The sequence below is a fragment of the Chlorocebus sabaeus genome, chromosome 20 (assembly GCF_047675955.1).
Source record: "Chlorocebus sabaeus isolate Y175 chromosome 20, mChlSab1.0.hap1, whole genome shotgun sequence".
In the NCBI taxonomy this organism is placed as follows: Eukaryota; Metazoa; Chordata; class Mammalia; order Primates; family Cercopithecidae; genus Chlorocebus; species Chlorocebus sabaeus.
The window spans coordinates 42,993,396-43,015,617 of record NC_132923.1 but is presented as its reverse complement, the minus strand read 5'-3'; the positions used below and the strand labels follow the sequence as shown (position 1 = coordinate 43,015,617).

The 22,222-nt window shown below is 47.2% G+C and overlaps 1 protein-coding gene across 5 annotated transcripts in view; it reads right to left on the bottom strand.

Annotated features, from left to right (window-relative positions):
- Positions 1–22,222, bottom strand: part of BCAR3 (BCAR3 adaptor protein, NSP family member) — a 282,586-nt gene that overhangs the window by 20,213 nt on the left and 240,151 nt on the right. For all 5 annotated transcript variants that reach the window (XM_073008566.1, XM_007977913.3, XM_007977912.3 and 2 more), the window contains 3 exons: positions 9,363–9,491; positions 6,071–6,513; positions 511–614 (listed from right to left, as the gene is read on the bottom strand). In XM_073008566.1, the coding sequence (XP_072864667.1) occupies positions 511–614; positions 6,071–6,513; positions 9,363–9,491 (676 nt within the window). The remainder of the gene's footprint in view (positions 1–510; positions 615–6,070; positions 6,514–9,362; positions 9,492–22,222) is intronic.

Genomic DNA, 22,222 nt, shown 5'->3' with positions numbered 1-22,222 from the left:
CCCATACCTTATCACTCTTCCGGCCTTGAAAGCAGAATGGAGGGGAAGGGGAGTTGGCCTGGACAGCTGTTCTGCCAAAAGCCCCAGGACCCACCCGCCCGCCCACCCGCCCGCCCGCCCACCCGCCCGCCCGCCCGCCCGGGAAAAGGGAGTAGGGCTCATTTGTCATGAAGTCCACCAGTTTTCAAATGGGCCTGAATCAGAACACCTGGGTTCAAATGCTGGGTGATTCTGGACAAGTTACTTAACCCGTCTGTGCCTCAGTTTCCTCAGCTGTCAAATGGCAATAATCATGCCTACTCTGAAGGCTTGCTACGAGGCCTAAAAGCTGGCATACAGTGTCTAGCTCAGCGCTTCCCAGCTGGATATAATTCTGCAAACCCATTCCCCTTCAGGCTGCAAGCTGAGGCAAGTGTCGGTTTCAAATGAGATGACTAGACGGGGCAGGGTAACAGCTTGAAGGAAACCAGGGTCACACTGACGTTCTCCCTGAAATTCCCCGAAACATACCAATCGGCAGGTAGCTCTCTGACTGGTGGGCTTTGAGGGACAAGGCTCTTCTGTCCTGCATGTGGTCCAGGCAGGCTGGCTGGCTACCACTCTTTTCTTTGTTTCTGAAGCAAAAGACAAATAGGATGGAAACATGTATTAAAGTGTAAACTAAAACCTTTAGGCAATGCCATGGGAACTTAAACAAAAAAGAAAGAAAACTGCTCAGAACGAGAGTGCTACGGCATACCCTAAAAGTACAGGAATGTCTGCTGGAGAAACAAATTACTGATGGGGTGATTAATATACGACTGCGTGTGCTCCATCCCCCTGTCCCCATGACCAATGCAGCTAAGTCTTAGGATGCCTCCCCTGGGCCGTTCCATCCTGTTGAACAGAGTAGGGTAAAAGTTTTACGATACTCCCCGGGAAAATCTGATGAACTGGAATGTGGACTTTTAACAGAGCCCAAAATTACTTACAGGCCCGGAGGGAATGGCTTGCCTAACTAACATGCATTTTCCACATGCTCCACAGTGTTACAGTTAGGAAGGAAGCTGTGGGGAAACTTCCATTTTGGTGCAAATCTCAGCATCCCCCAAATAACCTGCAGGACTGCCTGGGGAGGCTGCCATCCCCAACCTCCTGGCTGCTCTGGGGGGACCCCCCACACAGCCTCCTCCTGCTGAGCTGGGAAAGGCACCGGCATGGTCACCAAGCAGCAGTTGGGAGGCACGCTGCATAACCACACAAGGAAAAGGTGGAAGGTAACTTTTAACACACTCGCTGTTATTCCTTCTGTCCCTTTCCAACTCAAATTGGGAATTTCTCCAACACCAAGCACCAGAATCTCCCTAGCTAGAGACGGAGGCACTGCACCAGCCAAGTTGTCATGAACTCTAATTGGCCTTCCCATAAGCACAAAACATTCTTATGTTACAGAAATCATGAAGTTCTTTCCTACCTTTACAAGCACCAAAGAAAAAACAAATCAAAACACCCCCAAACTCCGAGCAACAGAGAAATTCCAGCAACCTTTCGAAGATAAGGCAAGACTGAGGGCAAATTACAAAAGGAAATGACTCCTGAGAAGTGATATTGAAGCAGTGACCACTGCAGCTGGACTCCAGGGGCCAGAACGGCAGGGCTTGGAATGCAACCTGCCTGTGAGCACACACCTTTGCCCAGGGCAGGCCACCAGCCAGCCAACTAGCAGGACCCACGTCAGGGCAGGTGGCACCTGGCCAGAGCTGCATAAGGGAGCCAGCCACTGAAGGACCTTGGGGCAGGGCAGCAGGCCACAGGCCATCTTTTCCCCTCCTCCCACTTAAACATTTCTGGGCGTGCTGCCTGTACAAAGTGGTGACAAGTTCTAGGAGGATCTGCATTCCAAAGGGCAAACAGAAAAGTGGCTCTATTAGGCCTGACTTGTTGACTTAGAGACTTTCTTAGTCTTTTTTTCATTTCTTATCTTAGAAAGTTTTTAAACTAGGCTCATTCAGGGCCAACTAGAAGGCCTTCCCCACAGCAGTGGTTCTGTTATCTTGCCGAATACACTCCCACTCTGTGCATGACATTAATTCCCTGCTTCAACCATTCAGCAGCCAATCCCTCCCAAAGGAAACAGAAGAAAACGTACCCCTTGTAACACTGTAAGGGATCTCAAGTCCAATCCTATTACTATGAAAAGGAGGATTTCTGAATATCAGATCTTGCCTCCCTCCTTGCAATTGCCCTGATTTTTTGTTTGTTTTGAGACAGGGTCTCGCTCTGTTGCCCAGGCTGCAGTGTAGTGGCATGGTCATGGCTCACCGCAACTTCAACCTCCCAGGCTCAAGCAATCCTCCCACCTCAGCCTCTCGAATAGCTGGGACCACAGGCACATACCACCACGTCCATCTAATTTTTATATTTAAAAAAATTTTGTGGATACATAGGTGTATATATTTCTGGAGTACATGAGATCTTTTGATACAGGCATTCAATGTGAAATAAGCACATCATAGCGAATGGGGTATCCATGCCCTCAAGCATTTATCCTTTGAGTTACAAACAATCCAATTACACTCTTTATTTTAAAATATATAATTAAGTTGTTTTGACTATAGTCACCCTATTGTGTTATCAAATAGGTCTGATTCTTTCCAAATTTTTTTGTACCCATTAACCATCCCCACCTCCCTCCCACCCCTGACTCCCTACCCACTACTACCCTTCCCAGGCTCTGCTAACCATCCTTTTTTTTTTTTTTGAGACAGAGTTTCACTCTTGTTGCCCAGGCTGGAGTGCAATGGCGTGATCTTGGCTCACTGCAACCTCTGCCTCCCAGGTTCTGGTTCAAGCAGTTCTCCTGCCTCAGCCTCCTGAGTAGCTGGGATTACAGGCACGCGCCACCATGCCCAGCTAATTTTTGTATTTTTAGTACAGACGGGGTTTTACCATGTTGGCCAGGCTGGTCTCAAACTCCTGATCTCATGATCCACCCGCCTCGGCCTCCCAAAGTGCTGGGATTACAGGTGTGAGCCACCGCACCCGGCCCACCATACTTCTACTCTCTGTGTCCAAGAATTCAATTGTTTTGACTTTTTGATCCCACAGATAAGTGAGAACATGTGATGTTTGTGTTTCTGTGCCTGGCTTATTTCACTTAACATAATGACCTCCAATTCCATCCATGTGGTTGCAAATGACAGGATCTCATTTTTTTATGGCTGAATAGTACTCCACTGTGTATACGCACATTTCCTTTATCTGTTCAGCTGTTGATGGACACTTAGGCTGCTTCCAAATCTGAGCTATTGTAAACAGTGCTGCAACAAACATAGTGCAGGTTATCTCTTTGATATATCTCTTTGATTTCCACTCTTCTGAGTATATACCCAGCAGTGGGATTGCTGGATCATATAGTAGCTCAATTTTTAGTTTTCTGAGGAACCTCCAAACTGTTCTCCATGGTGGCTGTACTAATTTACATTCCCATCAACAGTGTAAGACGGTTCCCTTATCTCCACAATCCTCACCAGCATTTGTTATTACCCGTCTTTTGGATATAGGCCTTTTTAACTGGGGTAAGGTGATATCCGTTATAGTTTTGATTTACATTTATCTGATGACCATGTTGAGCACCTTTTCATATGACTGTTTGCCACTGCAGCAGCATGATCTTGGCTCACTGCCTCCTGGGTTCAAGCAATTCTCCTCCCTAATAGCTGGGACTACAGGCGTGCACCACCACACCTGGCTAATTTTTGCATTTTTAGTAGAGATGGAGTTTCTCCATGTTGGCCAGGTTGGTCTTGAACTCCTGACCTCAGGTAATCCACCTGCCTCGGCCTCCCAAAGTGCTGGGATTACAGGCGTGAGCCACCGTGCCCAGCCCATTTGTATGTCTTCTTTTGAGAAACACCCATTTCTCAAAAGAGCAAATCTTTTGCCCATTTTTAAAATCAGATTATTAGATTTTTTCCTATAGAGTTTTTTGAGCTCCTTATATTAATTTTAATATTTTTTGTAGAGACGGGGTTATACCATGTGGCCCAAGCTGGTCTCGAACTCCGGAGCTCAGGCAATCTGCCCACCTTAGCCTCCCAAAGTGCTGGGATTACAGTTGTGAGCCACTGTGCTGGGTCTGAGTCTGACATTCTGCTCCCCTCCAGATAATAATTATCACGAGTATTTCCCTAGCACCTCCTATGTGCCTGCACTGTTCTGAGCACTTTGCATATATTAAATCATGTACACCTCACAAGCTCCATCTTTCCAGATAAAGAAGGTGAGGCCCAGGAAGGTCAAGTCGCTTGCCCATGATTGAACAGTTGCCCAGTGTGGAACCAGCATTTGTGCCTGGCTACCAGGTCCCCAGCCAGATGCTGACTAGCATGTGCCAGAGCCTCCAGGCAGCACACAGCTGTCATCTGCATTCCACACAGAGTCCTGTATTTTTCTCCCGAAGTTTTGCACTATAGAAATGACAGTTTGTGACATTTCCTCATGGACCAAAAAGAAAACCAGCAAGTAGAATAAAACATGTTGGTTTACGTGCATAAGATTAGAAGCTGGGAGACAGCTCAGGCTGCTGTGTGACTGAGGGGCTGGACTGGATCTGTGTTCTGGCGCCTGCCTTTTCCCTCGTGTCCTTTCCCAGTGCTTTTAGATAATATGCACAAAGACTCTGAGCTCCATGAAAGATCCGCCCTATACAAATGCAGCCCACCATCGCTGACATTTGACAGCTGCGTGCCTAGGATCAGGGAGGTTTTGAAGCCCTGATTTTCCACCAAGTGCCCTGAATCCTTCTCTCCCCCAATTCCCTGTGATTCAGACTACAGCCCCCATGCTCTCCGCATCTCCTATCTTAGACATCTCATCTGTTCTCATCAAGTGAACCACCCTTTCCATGTGGACCAAGCCCTAATTTAAGTTTTCAGCCCTAACTCATCACCTGGACCCCAAAACTGCTGCTGGACTCTGGCACTCAACAAACCCACAGTCTTCCAGCTCAGATGAAAAAGTGTGTATTGGCCGGGTGCAGTGGCTCAAGCCTGTAATCCCAGCACTTTGGGAGGCCGAGACGGGCGGATCATGAGGTCAGATCGAGACCATCCTGGCGAACACGGTGAAACCCCGTCTCTACTAAAAATACCAAAAACTAGCCGGGCGAGGTGGCAGGCGCCTGTAGTCCCAGCTACTCCGGAGGCTGAGGCAGGAGAATGGCATAAACCCGGGAGGCGGAGCTTGCAGTGAGCTGAAATCCGGCCACTGCACTCCAGCCTGGGTGACAGAGCGAGACTCCGTCTCAAAAAAAAAAAAAAAAAAGAAAAAGTGTGTTTTATCCTCCACAGTGCCCTCCCTCCTGGTCACTCCTGTGGTCTCCAATGTGCCCTCCTCTGACTCTACCACGTCCAGAAGAGTCCTGGGAGGCCAGGCTCCTGCATCTCTCAACTCTCCCTTCACTCCATGCCTGCAGCCAGGGCCCTCCATGACTCAGTAACTGGGTTTCCTGTTCCTGTCTCACTCCTCGCCCCCAGTACATCGCTGTCCATTTCTATTCTTAGGACACCGTGTTCACTATGCTGAATCTGTGCAGCTCCCTCAAAGCCCTGCACCTGGCATTAAGGCCCCCATGATTTGGCTGGGGCTACCTCCCTAAGCCGACTGCTACGGGTCCCTTGCACAGACCCTTTGTTCCAGCCCCATCAGCACACTCACTCCAAGCTCTTCATGACATTTTCTGTCCCCACACTTATGCCCATGCTGTGCCTCCCACCTGGAACACCCCCTGCCTTTTGCAGCATCTATCCAAATTTCCCCCAGCCATCAGACCAGCCTAAGCCTACCCCCTTCACAAGGTCTCCCCTGTAAGTGCCCCCACAATCCTTCCTCAGCTCCTGTACCATTCATTGCTGGCCCTGCTCGGCTAGGAGCTGATCGTGCACTGCCTCATGACTGCTATTCCGTGAACAGTCAGCATTCCTATTAACATCTTTTATTTCTCTGTTCCATGATGAATTTTTCATCTGCCTAACTAACCTTGGGCACCCCCGGCGCCCCTCATAGTCCTGAGGAGGAGGCCCTGACCTACCTGAGGAGGTTTCCCCTGGGCAAATTCTGCTCTCGGGCCTGGACGCCACCCATGGTGAGGCTCAGCCTCTTGGTCACGTCTGGCCTTCCCTCGGTGAGGCTGCCCTCCCGGACCTGGCCTGGGGAGGTGCCATAACGCTCCTCCAGGCACCGCAGGGGCACCGTCCTGTTGATGGGCTGGAAGATGATGGCGCCACTCTGCTGGGAGATGGGCCGACGGTTGCCCACGTAGCAGCGCACCAGGCCAGGGATGGAGTCGAAGCTCTCCATCTCGAACTGGTACTGCACGCGGCTGTAGGCCTCGCTGAGCCGCAGAACTGTCCGGTTGATTTTGAAGTGCTGAGCGAGGTTCTTCCACTGACAGGTCAGGACAAAGTTCCCAGGGCTGGACAGAGAGTCACGAACTAGGAAGTCGCCATCTCGCTGCACAAGGTTTTCCGACACCTTTGGGACAAAAAGGTGAGTGAGGGGTAGGAAAGGCAAATTCACATTCCTTCCAAAAGCTTATGGCTACCCACTTCTCTGGGCCAACAGAAGACAATGCTACTATGTCTCTTCTTGGGCCAGTTCTTTAGTTTTTCAAATACCAAATTCATAGGAGATCCAATCATTCATTTAAGAACTGTTCATTGACCACCTACTCGTGCCAAGAACCACTGCAGGCTCAGGGGATGCAGTGGTGACAGTGGCACCGAAGAGCCCAGCTTATGGAGCTCCTGGTTTTGGTGGGAGCTTCTGTTTGAGTGAGGATAAATAACCAACAGCTATGCACGCCAGTTGTAAGGTCAGGGAAAAAGTGAACCAGGAAAGGAGGCAGGGAGTGCTGGGGAGGGGATGAGGGCTGTCCAGTAAAATAGGGTGGTTGGGGAGGTGTCACAAGAACATGATGTTTATACGGACCTGAATGACGTAATGCAACAGGAAATAAGAAATGAGAAAACATGTGCCTGGCAGGCCTGATTTTCCCTCCCCAACAAGTGGAGTGAGGAGAAAGAAGGTCTTTGTTGGTGTCTAGAAGTTGTCCTCGGGGCCCTCTCCTAAGATGCCCCTCTCCAGGCCTGGCCAATGGGGAGGAGGACTCTGCATGCAGGACTAGGGTATGGATTCTGGACACACCAATTACTGGCTAGGAGGCCTGGAACAAAGTCAGGCTGGGGTCCATCTTACAGTTACTATGAGGGTTACGTATTTGTATACATAACATATGCAAGCGCTGGAACACGGTGGATGCTCAAAAATAGTTAACTAGCATGATGCTGCTGCTTATAGCAACTGGAGAATTTATAATATGGTACAGCCTGGCTGTTCCTGTAGCCTGACCACCTGGGTTTGCATCCTGGCTCAGCTGTATGACTCTGGACAAATTACATAATCTCCTTGTGGCTCACTTACATCATCTGAAAAACACAAATGATAATATTACCTACGGAATGGCTATAAAGATTTAAGGGGCTAAAATGTTAGCAATAACTTGTTATTATGGTTATGGTTATAGTGTTCAGTTATCCAGTTTGGAACGATTTATCACTGAAAATTAATACTCATGGCTAGTAGTAAACAAATTTGATGACCATGATAAGCAGATGGACAGTGGTGATAGTCATCAGTTTTATAATTCTGACAATTTTTCTGGGACATTCCAATATTTGATCAACAGTATACTTCTGCTAGCTCAAAAGAGTAGGCTACCATGGTTACTTTAAAATTGCATCTTTGCCTTAAAAATGTTTTCACATAGAAATTTCATTTCTTAGAATTGAGCCTGTGAAAATAATTGTAGGTATGAACATAGCAATCACAAAGGATGTTGGTCAAAGTATTAGAAACACTCTACGTGTCCAATAAATTGTGGTGCATGCATACCGTGGACAGACATACAACATAGTCTGGTGCAGAAGAATATTCTACAGTGGGTGAAAATCCCAGGACACAGTGAGTGAGTAGAATGGGCTACCAAAAAAGTATATGCAGTACGATCTCATACTTGATTTCGAAAAGCCTGGGGTGATGTCTGTACACAAAAGTATTCATCATGGTTATCCCCAGGAGAATTATGAGGAGAATTATGGATAAGAGTTTAATTTCCTTCTTTTTCCTATGTATATTTTCTACAATCAATTTTAAACTTAAAGAAAAGTCAGAATAATAATTATTTATTTGATTGTGCCAAGAAATCTGCTACATTAAAAAAAAAAAAAAAAAAAAAAAAAAAAGCCTGGGCGCAGTGGTTTACGCCTATAATCCCAGCACTTTGAGAGGCCAAGGTGGGTGGATCACTTGAGGTCAGGAGTTCGAGACCAGCCTGGCCAACATGGTGAAACCCTGTCTCTACTAAAAATATAAAAATTAGCAGGGCGTGGTGGTGGCCACCTGTAATCCCAGCTACTGGAGAGGCTGAGGCAGGAGAATCGCTTGAACCCAGGAGGCAGAGGTTGCAGTGAGCTGAGATCATGCTATTGCACTCCAGCCTGGGCAATAGAGTAAGACTCTGTCTCAAAAAAAAACAAAAAACAAAAAAAAACTTAAGACATGATGCCCTTCCCCCCAGCCCCTGTCCACACATTTCCTGTCATGTTGTCCTTGGTTAATGATTGGCCAGATCAGGTTTACAATAAAAACCCAAGGGAAATTCTATGCCTCAATTCTGCAGACTTACTCTATTTTTCAATTTTTACAGTATTAAATGAAAAAACATTATTCATGGCAATCACCCAAATGACGATCGCACAGTATATTCTGGGCCACGAGTCTGTGGTCATGGGTTTAATTCCCCTTCTTCCCCACCTCTGGTCACAGGATCCAGCAGGGAAGCCATGGAGAGTGTGAATAACTGCCAGCTCACCGGGCCAGAGGCAGCCTTGTTGGTCTGGGCCACCGCCCTCTCTCTTCCCGAAGCTAAGCCACTGCCTTGAGAAGGAGGGGCTGCAAAATGGTCTGAGGCTGCTGGCAGTTGGCCAAGAGTTCAATTACCTGGGCCATACCCTGCCCTCCTAGTTCTTCCGGTTGCTGACCCTGTGGCTGCTGCCTCCCACAGCTCTGTGCTTGCAGACCCCAGGAGTGCTGGCTGTCCCTCTACTTCCTGAACATGTGGATGTGTGCTTTGGGTTCTTGACCTCAGCTCTTCCCAAGGTCTTCTTAGAGAAGGGTCTAAATGAAGTCATTTTTAGAGTATCTGTTTTTGGTTACACAGGAGCTTCCTCCCATGTGGCCTCGAAGTGGGGCCCTGCAGATCATCAGTCTGTATGTTGCCTGAGAGCAGCCCTGTGTGTGCTGGAAGGGACAAGACCAGGTACCTGTCGGGGGATGCGGCCGTGGTACCAGGCATGGCTGTGCAGGTCCTCGCTGCTCAGCAGAAGCTCCTCCTCCAGCTCCTTTTTCAGCTTCTCGGGGGTCCTGTCCATGATGTGCCTCTCCTTGGAGAACTGCAACACAGAGTCAACCATGAGCTCACCCTGCCCAGGCCACACCAGGCCATGCCAGCTGGAGGTGACCGCCTGCTTCACTAATCCAACCAGTTATGCTAAAGCCTGCGTTCAGGTAGGGGAGCCTAGATAATGATTACAAAGAGCTGTGACCTTTCGTTTCTCTGGCCGCAACCATGTAATAAAATTTTCACCTGCACATGGGGACTATGGTAGGAGAGTCCACCAAGAGGTTCCTTTTACCAGTCTACTCAAGCAGCTGGGCAGGAAGGGCCAGAGAGGTGAACAGGTGGCAGGACACAGCAGCCCAGGCTGCTCTCTTCCCAGCGGAGAGCTTCCTCATTCTCCTTCAGGACTGTCCTGACATAGCGTGGGGAGGGCAGCTGTTCCCTTCTGGCCTTAGATACTGGGCCTCTGGGCAGTGAGGCCCAAAGCAGAATCCTTGGGCTGGTAGCGATGGCCCTGACTTCTTTGCTGTTGGTAAACTCAAGTTCAGGAATTGAGTCCGTCTTTAGAAACTTTTAGGGCAAATGGACAGAGCAATTTTATGTCTCTTGAATCTAATAACAGAAGTCTATGTCTTTATTTCACGTTTCTAATATTTCATTTTTATGACAGATAGGAAACTGAAACAAATTTAAAAAGACAACCCTGGTCCTTCACCTCAGATGTTTGAGAATCACTAGTCTGCGGCATTGCACAGCGGCCACGGCAGGGAGCGCTAGGTGGGCAGCAGTGGTTCCAGGTTTAATTTAGAGCCACGCCCACTTACAACATGTGAACTGAACCTGGAAACCTGCCCAGTTCCCAGCAAGACCAGGCTTGCTGACCAGGAACCGCTTGCTGAAGGTCCCATGAGCAGAAAAAGGCTGTGTCCCTGTGGTTTTCCCAAGTTTCCCAGCTTGCCTTTCAAACCCCCAAGGGAGCCACAAAATTATTACTTATCACACCACTTTTTAAAAATGTGTATTTGTTTTATTTTTTTGAGACAGAGTCTCACTCTGTCGTCCAGGCTAGAACACAGCGGCGCAATCTCAGCTCACTGCAGCCTTGGCCTCCTGGGCTCCAGCGATCCTCCCACCGCAGCCTCTCTGGTAGCTAGGACTACAAGCACGTGCCACCATGCGTGGCTAATTTTTGTAATTTTTTTTTTAGAGATAGGGTTTTGCCATGTTGCCCAGGCTGGTCTCAAACTCCTGGGCTCAAGCGATCCACCCACCTCGGCCTCTCAAAGTGTTGGGATTACAGGCGTGAGCCACCATGCCCGGCCTATTATACTACTTTGCACCTCAGCAAAGAAATAGCTCCAAATCCTTTTCCACCCCACCCCCCCCCCCCCCCAAAAAAAAAACCCTGGAATTTTAGGGCTAGATTCTTATCCTCTAGTGTTTCTTTGCACATTGGCCCATGAGGCAAGTTAGCTGAAGAGTCACTTAGAGGCTGATTTTTAAACGGGGCCCTGGCTTACTACGTGTTTACTTCTCCCTCTTCCTCTTCTCACTGGGCAGACACTCACTGGGGAGTGTCTGAAGATGGAATTTGCATCAAAGAGATGCTGACGCTGGCTGTCCAGGGTGCCTACAGGCTTTAGATGGTGATGTTTGACACCATCCGCTCCATTATTAATATTGTGCAGCTTCATCTGAAGACAGCTTGAGTGTGGAATGCAGGCTGTCAACCCGGCCACGCTTTACTGTTCTTTTATTGTCTGTCTCGCCTCCCACTAGACCGTAAGTTTCATGAAAACAGAAATCCATTTACTTTTTCCCCACCGCCCTTGAGCAATGCCTGAAAACATCAGGCACTGGGTATTTAGTAAACAAATACCCCAGGATGAGAAAAGATGCTGACCTTGCTTAGTTAGGGAGATTCTCTCTTTCTCTCTCAAGTTATTTGAAGCCCTGTTTTCACTGGGCATGCTGCCATTCAGCCAAAAGACCACATTCCTCAATCTCTGTCTCTTCCAGGGAGATGTGGCCACAGGACTCAGTTCTGACCAAGGAGCTGAGATGCGATGGCTGGAGCCTCAACACCATTCTGGACCATGAGTGGGGAGCCACACCTAGGAATGGCTGGGTGGAAGGTCTGATTGAGGCTGGGTCCCTGATGACTGTGGGGCCAACACACCAGCCCTGGGCCGCCAGCCTCCAGGTCTTCTAGGTGATCTACTTTATGGACACCTGTGATTGGTGGGTGTTCCTGTCACTGGCGGCTGAACTAAATCCTAACCCATATTGTGACCTGACCCCCACTGAGTCACCCTGACAGGCAGTCTGCAGGCTTAGCCTAAATCCCTTGTGCTGCACCCTGGGCCCACTTTTTGGTCTGAGCTCTGAAAATGTGGAGATCTGAAAACATACAGCAGATCTTGCACGGTTCTTTATTGAAAATTTATTTGCTTATATCCAAGAAGCTATTTCCATATTTATCTTTGCATTTTCCTTCCTCCCTGATGTCCTAACACTCAGCCACCTCTCCCTCTCCCCGGCTCCTTTCTCAGCTCTGCTCATAACTGCAAGGCTTATTATTATTATTATTATTAGCACTTTATATGCATCAATCTTTTATTCCAGGTTTTGAGATAATGCTTTTAAACTAGTTACAAAAAAATATAAAATCAACTCTCTTGCTACTTCTGTCCATATTACTAACAGAAGAACAGAAAAATTCTAAATTATTTTTCTTTCCCCCGTAGACTCCAGAGAGGGAATCCTGCAGGGTACTATAGGAGGTAGGGTACTACAGGAAAGTACCTAGAGAGAGAGAGAAATGAAGATATTAAGATTGATGCTCTCAAATAATTTGGAATGAAAGACCAGACTTCAAAAAGTATGCCCTTAAGCTCTTGCATAATTTATGAAAAGTCTGAAGGTTACACAACTGCCTAGACTTGTATTTTAAAAGGGAAGGAGGGAAAGAGAGAGGGAAGAAAATGAGAGGGAGGGAGGGAGGCAGAGAGGGAAACCCAGAGTGAAGAAGCAATTGCAAAAGGCTTTCCATTTCCAGCCAGTGAGGGCGGGCTCGAATATACTGCAGGGAGCCTCTGCCTTAGCAGATGATGCAGACAAGTCTGCCAGACAACTGAAGAAAGCAATTCAAAAGGATCACCCCATATGCCCACCTCATGATTAAATAGTGGTTATTTTGGGAGTGGAAACCTTCTAGAACTTTCACTACTGCCTTTGTCACATATATTAATGCAATTATTTTTCCCAGCTGCCTGTATTTTATGAGATCTGGATCTCCCAACTGGGATTTTGCCACTATAGATAAGTACTTTGATGGACTGTAAACCCCACAGGTTAGTGAGAGGTGACCATATAACAAATTGTGGCAAAATGTATCCATCTGTATTTCTGAGAACACTGTGATTGATATCTGTGCTTCTAGGGGACCAGAAATGAGATTCCTGCCTCATAGGACTGGTCATGCATGTCTGTAACATTTGGCAGAATTCTGTAGGCTTCCCACATACAACCTGAATTACTGGTGACAGTGTATCCTTCCACTTCTCTGCTGCCATGTGGGAAGAATTTGGATTTCTCCCTGGAATGCAACCATTTTGTTCATAGCATAGGCTAGTTTTTGGGACTTGGCTATGAAGCAAATTCTAGCAATTTAAGGTAACACAACAGAGCCTCTGCCTTCAGCAAAGGTTTCATCCCCTCTGTGTGGCTATCAGTGTCCTCTAATTGATCTAAGTTCTAATTTATTCTATGAATGCCCTAAGAATCCTCCTGCCCTTCCTCAGACTACCTTTGTAAGGGAAGGGCAGAAAAGATTAGTACTGTATTCACTCACATAATATTCACACGCATTGTTGTTGTTTGCATAGCCCAGAATGATTTATGAGAAGAGATAGAATAAGGTGTCAGGTCCTAGGTATTCCAACTGCTTCCAATCTTGGGAAAACAGACACAAGCACATCGTTCAAATCCACCCCAGTTCCCATAGCCTTTTCTCCTAGCTCCTTTCCAGCTCTTTCACATTTGTAGACATCTTCTGAACTCAGTGTGCTTTAAGGACGGGCTGGACTCAAGTCATCCTCAATCCCTCTGTCAGCAAGGGACAGTAGGCATTGTGGCACCCAGAATGAGTAACACGGCTGTGCTCTCTTAGAAAGCTGACACTGAGTGTGAACGCAGGACTGTGGCCCTCTGGACTGTACGTTTTCTTCAACTGCCAGGCAGAGCAAGGTAACTTGTGAATAATCATTTGCTCACATAAATGCAATAAACGTTAATAATGATTACATTATCTAGTAATACAACTCTCTCTCCAAGATTAAATTCTCTAACATTTGCCCCTGAGTTTGAACCTCATTCCTAGAAGGCATCTGATTCTTTGTTTTTCCAGCATTTTGTCTTGAAGGGAAGGAGGTGGCAGCAGAGGAGGAGTCAGAGAGACAAGGTTGGTTTTCGCTGCCTCAGCAGAGGCTCCAGCCATCCTGAGCTCACCCCACACAGCAGCTGTGGGCTCAGCCTCCGGAGGGAGGGATGCTGCTGGGCTTTGGATCAAGAACATCGTGCCCACGGGTCTTGCCAGCTTCACTCCAGGGACCAAATCCACCCACAACCGTGATGAGACCACAATGAGACAAATGTGCAGGCAGGGCCCATATCTTGTGCTTCGAGAAATTTGAGTAGTCCTTTTAGAGGGACAGGGAGAGTAAGATAAGGTACTATGTACATAAATAATAAGTATACCTTCAGGAGGAAGAAAGAAAAGAAGGGAGGGAGAGTTAGTAACTACTGTACATGGTCACCCACTCACATGGCCCCACTTTGAAATGTTCATGTTTGTCCCAGTCATTAGCACTGGGGTCTGAGATGAGATGTAGGTAAAGTGACAAACAGGGCAAATGTAGGGAGTGGATGATGCCCCGTCTTGTCCAACCAAATTGCAGGATAGTTAGAAAATTAATAAGTTACTATAATTGATGCTTTTCATGAAAATCTGAGTCTAGCTACATCTTTCCTATCCCCAGCATTTTAATAGCCCTCATATCAAAAAGTGTTATAGCAAGGTGTTTAAGAGCCACCTCAATCCACAGGCCACTGTGCCATGCACCTGCTGTGTGGCCTCGGGCACGTGACATTAACTCTGTAGAGCCTCAGGCTCCTCATCTACAAAATGGGCATGATAATATGTCATGAGGTGTTAAAGTATTAAATGGGTCAACATCTGGAAAGCACTAAGAACATCCCTGGCACATAGCACTGTTAATTGTCATAATAGACTCATATCAGGATGCTACTAATCTGTTTCTGTAAAATAAGCAGGCTTCCTGTTCAAGGTCTGACGCAGGAGGCTGAAGGAGGCAGGTGTTTGGGAGGGAAGCAGTTAAGGAAAGCAGCCTGGAGCCTGCGGAGTGCCTGGAGGCTGCCTGCCACGGGTTTCCTCAATCCTCACTCACTGCCCGCCTGGCCCAGCACCTCTGCTGGGTTACACGGAGAGGGCTGGTCCTAGCTTGCTGGGGTTGGCTCCAAAAAATCATAAATATCACTCTGAATCTGGAAAGCACATCTCTGCAGCCCCACATGGCCCTGGCAAGTCCAGTCTTGACAGGCTGGAATAGCCAGGGCCCAGGAGATGATTGGAAAACACATTCTGGAGGCGCAGAGCCAGGTCCGCGAACGTGCTGGGAACCTCGATTAATGCAGAAACCCACATTTCAGCAGCTCTCCAAGGAAGAAAAGCCATTCCGGCATGGGAGGAATGGAGCTGGGGTCTCCTGCGTGAGCATCAGAGCCTGCATTTCAAATCAGGCACAACAATGGGCCCTGGAGGTGCAGGAGATTCGACTTCTGAAGACAGGGGAGGGGAGGGGTGCACTTGGGGGATCTGTCAGAAACGCTCAGAGGAGGCTGGGGACACTCATTCGCATGTAGGAGACAGCAGAATTTCAAAAAGATGGCATCTGCATTATAATTAATAATTATTTTACTCTATCCCTGCCTGTAAGAAAGGCTTCCTAGTTCCCACAGGATTTTAAATTGTGCAAATCGGCAGGAAAGACTCTTCCCCAGGCCTAGGAACGAGGGTGGAAAGAGGCTGAGGAGGCCATGGCCATCCATTGTCATGACCAAACAGTTGCCAGCATCTGGCTGCCGGTGGGGGATGGATGCCCTTGTCCCTGCACTCAAGGAAGGCACAGTCTCCTTGGAAGATGACACACAAACGGTTTAACACACCCCAAGCTCTAGAAGCATACTGTTTGTCCTGCCATCTGCTCCCTGTCCCTCCCAGCTCGGCAGCTGGGGCAAGTTACCCCACCTCTTTGTCCTTTGGTTTTCCCTGTGGAAAAATGAGAAAAGTCACTGTGGCCAGGAGTGTCCTGGAAACAGCTTCATGGAGATGGGAGGAGGACAGAAGTCTGGAGAACCAGGGTTGGACCGTGAGGATAAAACTTAAGGACAGGGATAGGAAGGGTATTTGGGACATTTGAGCTAAGAGACATTTCCTTGTGTCTTTTGAAGACACACAGAGCTGGCCTTGGCTAGAAGGTTCTGGCTAGGAGGAGGCAGCTAAAGCATGCGAAGGCATAACAATGGTATGTTATGTATTTTATAATCATCCAGCAACCCCGCCACCCCCCAGGAGAGCCCCATCTTCACTCCAAGCATGTGGTTCTGACCCCACCTTCCTGACCATGGCTAGTTGGCCCAGGAAGTCCTCCTGTACCAAATTGGTCCAATCAGAGTTCTTCCTGGGATTTTTCTAGATGGTACTGAGTGAAGAAGGTACTCTATCCCACTCCAGTGAAAACATCATGAGATTTGAAGCATGGAAGTTGCTTCACACCCGTGTTTCCTGCCAGGTAGAACAAAGTGCTGAGAGAATCAAACCAGCAAGCAAAGAGAAGAGGAGCAAAAGATGGAAAGTGACCCCTAGCATGCACCTCCCTAAGCCCCAGCTGATTACATCAGCCGGCAAACTCCTCTTGTGAGCTAGGCTAGTATGAGTGGAATCCCTGTCACTTGTGACCAAAGCAGTCCTGATCCAGAAACGCAAGGACTGGCTGAGGGCAGCCCAACATTGGTGGCTGAGGGTTTAGACCATCATACTCCAGAAAGTCAGAGTCACTGAAAATCTTTGCCCAGGAAGGCAACAGGTATACAAAAAGATGCTTTCAAAGAGGTCAATCTGGCTGCAGTGAGAGCAATGGGCTGGATGGGGTCAGGGCTGAAGGCACAGGTCAGAGTCTTTTGAAATGTACTGACAATGCCCAGATCTCCATCTCTAGCCCTTAGGGTCAGTGCCTGGTAGGGATATATACTGGAATGCGCATTAGAGCTCAGATGTCAATATGGATAAACAGAACTCATCCCCTCTGCAAAGCCTGATCGTTGCCCTTTTGCCCAGTCACTGGCATCTCTTCTGCCCTCATTACCCAAACTAGAACCCTCAGAATCGGCTTCCATTGGTTAAAAAATTCCTGATTCTTTTACCTATCCCCATTCGAATCCCCACTGTTTAGATTACTGTTCTTTTCTCCTAGAACTTCTGCAATAGCCTCCTAACCGTTTCCCCACCTCCCATCTCTAGTCCAACAACCTGCCACCTACAATACCACCAACCTTGTCATATTGCCTCTAGGTTCAGAGATTTTAGTCCGAGGGTGCTCCAGCTAAGGCCGACACGACAGCCACAGTCTCTTTCAACTCCCCTCCCACCACACACACACATACACAGAATCAATGAGCTTCTAGTATTTAGTTTTCATTCATGCCAGGGTTAGGGCCTAGTCCCTGGGGGCACAGACCCCAGTCCTGCATTGTTCCTCCAGAATCCTGAGCTTTAAACACCATTCCGTGTTGCCCTAGGGAGCTGACCCATGCCCCTGACATATACTGAACCTGCAGACACACTGGGATTTGGCTCTGAATTTGCTAGGAGGCCCAGACCATGAGAGGGCTGTGGATGCAAACAGGAAGTGTCCCTATGGGCCCCCAGAAATAACTGTCAGAGGCATGACTGGTGGGGGAGATGGGTAAGGGTCCTGCCATTATGAAGTGCGCTCCAGGAGTCACCAGAGTTGAGGCATTAAAGTTTTCAGGACATTATTTGGGGCTGTTGGCTGCCAAGCCCTGAGGAAATAATGGTTATGCTCCGAAGGGCTAACAGTGACCTCCAGATAAAGCCCAAAGCCTCCTTCATAAGGCAGGCAATGCCTTTTTCCACCTGGTCACAAGCTAACTTGCTAACATGTTCTGATGCAGGGCCCAATTGCAGGGACCTTCCACGGCTCCCTGAACATAACATCCCTCACGTCCTGCCTCCATGCCTCTGTCTTGTGGTCCAGCAGACAGTGACACATCTGTAGAGGTGCACAGCCTGGCAGGAGTCCAGGATGGGAATTGGGGAGCAGCCAGGGGAAAGTCAGACAAGGCAGGCGGGGACCTTGAAGGCCAAGCAGAGGCCACGCCTTATTTGCCTTTGGCTCCCAGAGCCTGGCCCAGTGCCTGGCACACAGCGAGTGCCCAGTAGACAGTGACTGGCTGGAACCACGCTCACTTGCTTGCGTTCGGTCTAGCAAGTTCCTTGTCACACTGGGTGTGGAGAAGAGGAGAGAGCTTGGAGGCTGGTCAAGACAAGTGACCATGGGCACATTTCTATACTTCTGAACTTGTTTCTGTATGCACAAGGAGTGGGGGTAACAATTCCCAACTCACAGGACTATAGAACCTGATGCATGTAAAGCATCTGGCACCATACCTGGCACATGGATGCTCGTTTGACACACTGTGGAATTTGAACCCTCTTTCTTTTTTTTTTTTTTTTTGAGATGGAGTCTCGCTCTGTCACCCAGGCTGGAGTGCAGTAGTGCGATCTCAGCTCACTGCAAGCTCTGCCTCCCGGGTTCACGCCATTCTCCTGCCTCAGCCTCCTGAGTAGCTGGGACTACAGGCACCCGCCACCACGCCCAGCTAATTTTTTGTATTTTTAGTAGAGATGGGGTTTCACCGTGTTAGCCAGGATGGTCTCGATCTCCTGACCTCGTGATCCACCTGCCTCTGCCTCCCAAAATGCTGGGATTACAGGCGTGAGCCACCGTGCCCGGCCTGAACCCTCTTTCAAAGATGGCTTTTAGCAACAAAATGGAACTTTCACTAAAGAAGAAAAAAAATTACAAAATCCATCAGAAATTTTAGAGATATCTGGCCCTTGATAATTTAGTTCTAATGTGATAAAAAAGCTAGAGGCTGGAAAATTGATCTCTACTTAGGCACAGGTTTGTTTATTTCATTTATTTCAGTTCAAAGTCAATAGTTCCTGGAGTTTTGAGTAGCACTCCATGGTTCTATAGATGCAGGGTGAGTAAGCAGCCATATTGTCACTTGGTGGCAAGCACTTTCTGTGCATATATCTCACTATTAACAAGTTTATGTATTAGCTCCAGGTGGCTCATATATCCACAAGTACACAGGTGACACAGCCCAGCATGCGAGTGTAAGACAGTTTTGTGTTTGCACAAGGTTAAGAGGTCCTTGTATGTAGATTCTGTCTTCTTGGACACTTAGTTGTTGAGAAATTTTTTGTTGAATTTTAAAAACTGAGATGATTTTCTAGTCATTCATTAATTCCATGATCAAGCCTTGCAATTAACTTGGTTGAATAAAGAGAAAGAAGAAGGGAATGTGTGCATAAAAAGAGGAGGTGGGGAGGAGGAGGAAGAGGAGGCTGGAGAAGGAGAAAGCTAAGAAGCTGCTGGGCTATTCTATCCTAGTTGGGAATGTCAGGCTCCAACACTCGAATGCTATCAGGGTTCTCAAACAAAAGCCTCCTTTCTTCAGCTTTGGAACAGTTTATTAGCTTGAGGGAGAAGTCCACAACAGTCCAGGCCTCTTTTTTTTTTTTTTTTTTTTTTTTGAGACGGAGTCTCGCTCTGTAGCCCGGGCTGGACTGCGGTGGCCGGATCTCAGCTCACTGCAAGCTCCACCTCCCGGGTTTACGCCATTCTCCTGCCTCAGCCTCCGGAGTAGCTGGGACTACAGGCGCCCGCCACCTCGCCCGGCTAGTTTTTTGTATTTTTAGTAGAGACGGGGTTTCACCGTGTTAGCCAGGATGGTCTCGATCTCCTGACCTCGTGATCCGCCCGTCTCGGCCTCCCAAAGTGCTGGGATTACAGGCTTGAGCCACCGCGCCCGGCCAGTCCAGGCCTCTTATCAAATTGTACGAAACAACTCCACAGGTTGGGATTTTCTAGAAATCCTATCCAGAAATTTTGATTACAAACAAAATTATAAATCTGACTGGAGTTCTGGATCTTCGATATTAACACTGGTCTAATTTCTTTTTCATTTTTTTTTTGAGACAGGGTCTTGCTCTGTCTCTTAGGTTGGAGTGCAGTGACGCGTTCATAGCTCACTGCAGCCTTGATCTCCTGGGCTCAAGTGATCCTCCCGCCTCAGCCTCCCAGGTAGCCAAGACTACAGGCCTGTACCACCAGACCTGGCCATTGGTCTAATTTCTAAGCAAGGCCGGTGTCTTCCAATGAGCTCAGGGTGGGAAACCCCATAGGGGCTGGGGCTGTGAACTGCACCAGGTGGCCCAAGCTGGGCGTCCAAAAAGACAGACCCACATCTCAATTCCACTGAACTCTGGAAATCCCTGTGATGACTTGAGGCCTGCATCATCACTACCCCCAATAACGTTGTAAACATGTAAAGAAACTGAATCCCCAAAAAGAACACTTTCAAAAACCACTAAATAAAGCAGTCTGAACTCTTCCTCTGAAGAAGGCTGCTACATCTGGCATCGTCTTACAAGTAAATCCACCCCAAAATGAAGTTCTTTGGAGAATTCAGAAACTCAGCCCTTTTGAATCCCTGCCTTGTGCTGAATTTCAAGCCAAGTTTACAACCAAATTCCGAAGTATATAAAGGCCTTTTAAAGACCCAATTGGTATTTTTACAATTGAAAACCTGCATAAATTGATCATGAACTCAAAGAATGAATAAACCCCAATTACTTTCACCACTCTAAACCCTGCCCGAAGCTGACAAATAAAAATCCAGTTCTCTACAAGTTTGAAAACTAGTTACTTCTAGTACAAGCCCTTGGGTGTTTTCATGTAAAGTAGAACAGAAGGAACAGGAATGGCACTTGTGGCAATCCTAAAGCCTTGTAATGAAATAATTAGTAGATTGGTTCTGTTTCACCTTTTACTGACACTTGCTGGTTTTGTGCCTTACCTAAAAATACTTTATTTTATTATAATCCAAAGATAAATGAAGAAAGGTTTGAATTCACCAATCCTACTTTTCCCACTGGGATGCTAGGCTAGAAAAATAGTTTCTTATGCTAATAACTGTGATTAAAGCCAAAGCCTTTACTTAAATAATTAACTTTACAAATAAAAAAGTTCAAAGAGAAAAAAATTCATATTTTATATCCCTATTGGGTAAACAAAAAAAAAAGTAAACATGGGCAATTGGGCATCTTTGCCTGACCCAGCCCAGTGGGCACATGGTGGCCTGGCCAGCAGTCCAGGACATGGCCAGAACCATAGCTAAGGAGGTGCCACTTGTACATAGCTGTCGTGGGTCTGTATATTGATTACAACAGCTGTCCGACAGAGGGTAATAAAGTGTCCTGAGGAAAGGGTGTCTTACTCTAATTCATGCAAAGCCACTCTATGGGCCAGCAGGGACGGTCCCTGAGTGTGTCCCTGTGACTTCTCTGCCTTTTAGGTGTTGGGTTCTTGGCAGATGAGGACCTCTGGCCTCACTGGACCCCTTGCTATGAGCCAGCTCCTTCAAATTCTCTCATTAAAGCTCAGTGAAGCAGCCTTTGCAGAGAGCTTCCTAATCCATGCATACTTCACCCTGTTGGCTAAAGTCCTGCAGAAATAGTCAGGGCCTCCATTTTTAATCAAGAGTTTGGCAGTCACTAGAACACTGTGCCTTAAATGAAACCCAAGGACTTACTACATGCCCGCCGTACTACTCTGCCTCCCTGGCTAGATCTGAGGCAGCGGCAGCTGTGATGGAAGGAGAACTCCATGCCCTGCAGCAGTCACAGCCTTTTTGAGCAGACAAAGCATTTGAAGAGAATGCACAGCAATAAACATCTATCTTATTTGGGGTCAGTAAGGGTTTCTGGCCCCTTCTGACAAAGAAATTGGCAGCTGAGATTCCATAAAAATTTCAATAAGTTTTATCATTCTGAAACACTTCAATTAGTTTGATGTTAATGTTTAAGCACCTTGATGAAATAAATTTCTCTCTTCCAAATCCTAGAAAGAATCTCCCTTTCAGCAAAGATTCTGCAGATGGGTTTTGATGCCATTTTACCATTTTATAGTTAGAGCTCTATAATTTATCACACTGTAGACCAAATGCTCGCTTTAGTGCCATTAAAAACTAATTTGCAATTTGCTGTTAAATTAAGATGCTTCATTTTCCTACTGTATATGATTTTCCTTTTCACAGATGAATGAGGATACAAGGGCAATCAGACCCTAGTGCAGACAAGAAAATATCATCAAAACCCCTAGAGACCCCAAATCTAAGAGATTTCCTTTTATTAATTATCAAACCTAATCAATCTCTTATCAAAAGAGGCTCAGAAACCATGAATAGTAAATATGAAGAGGATATCTGTAGAACCCCTTGCTTATCAAAGTTCTGAGAAATTCCCATTAAATTTGTTATTCATGTGTGCAAACTAAAAAGACTAATTTAATTTTAATTCGTGCAGATCGAAGTCTTAGAGCAGAGCACTCT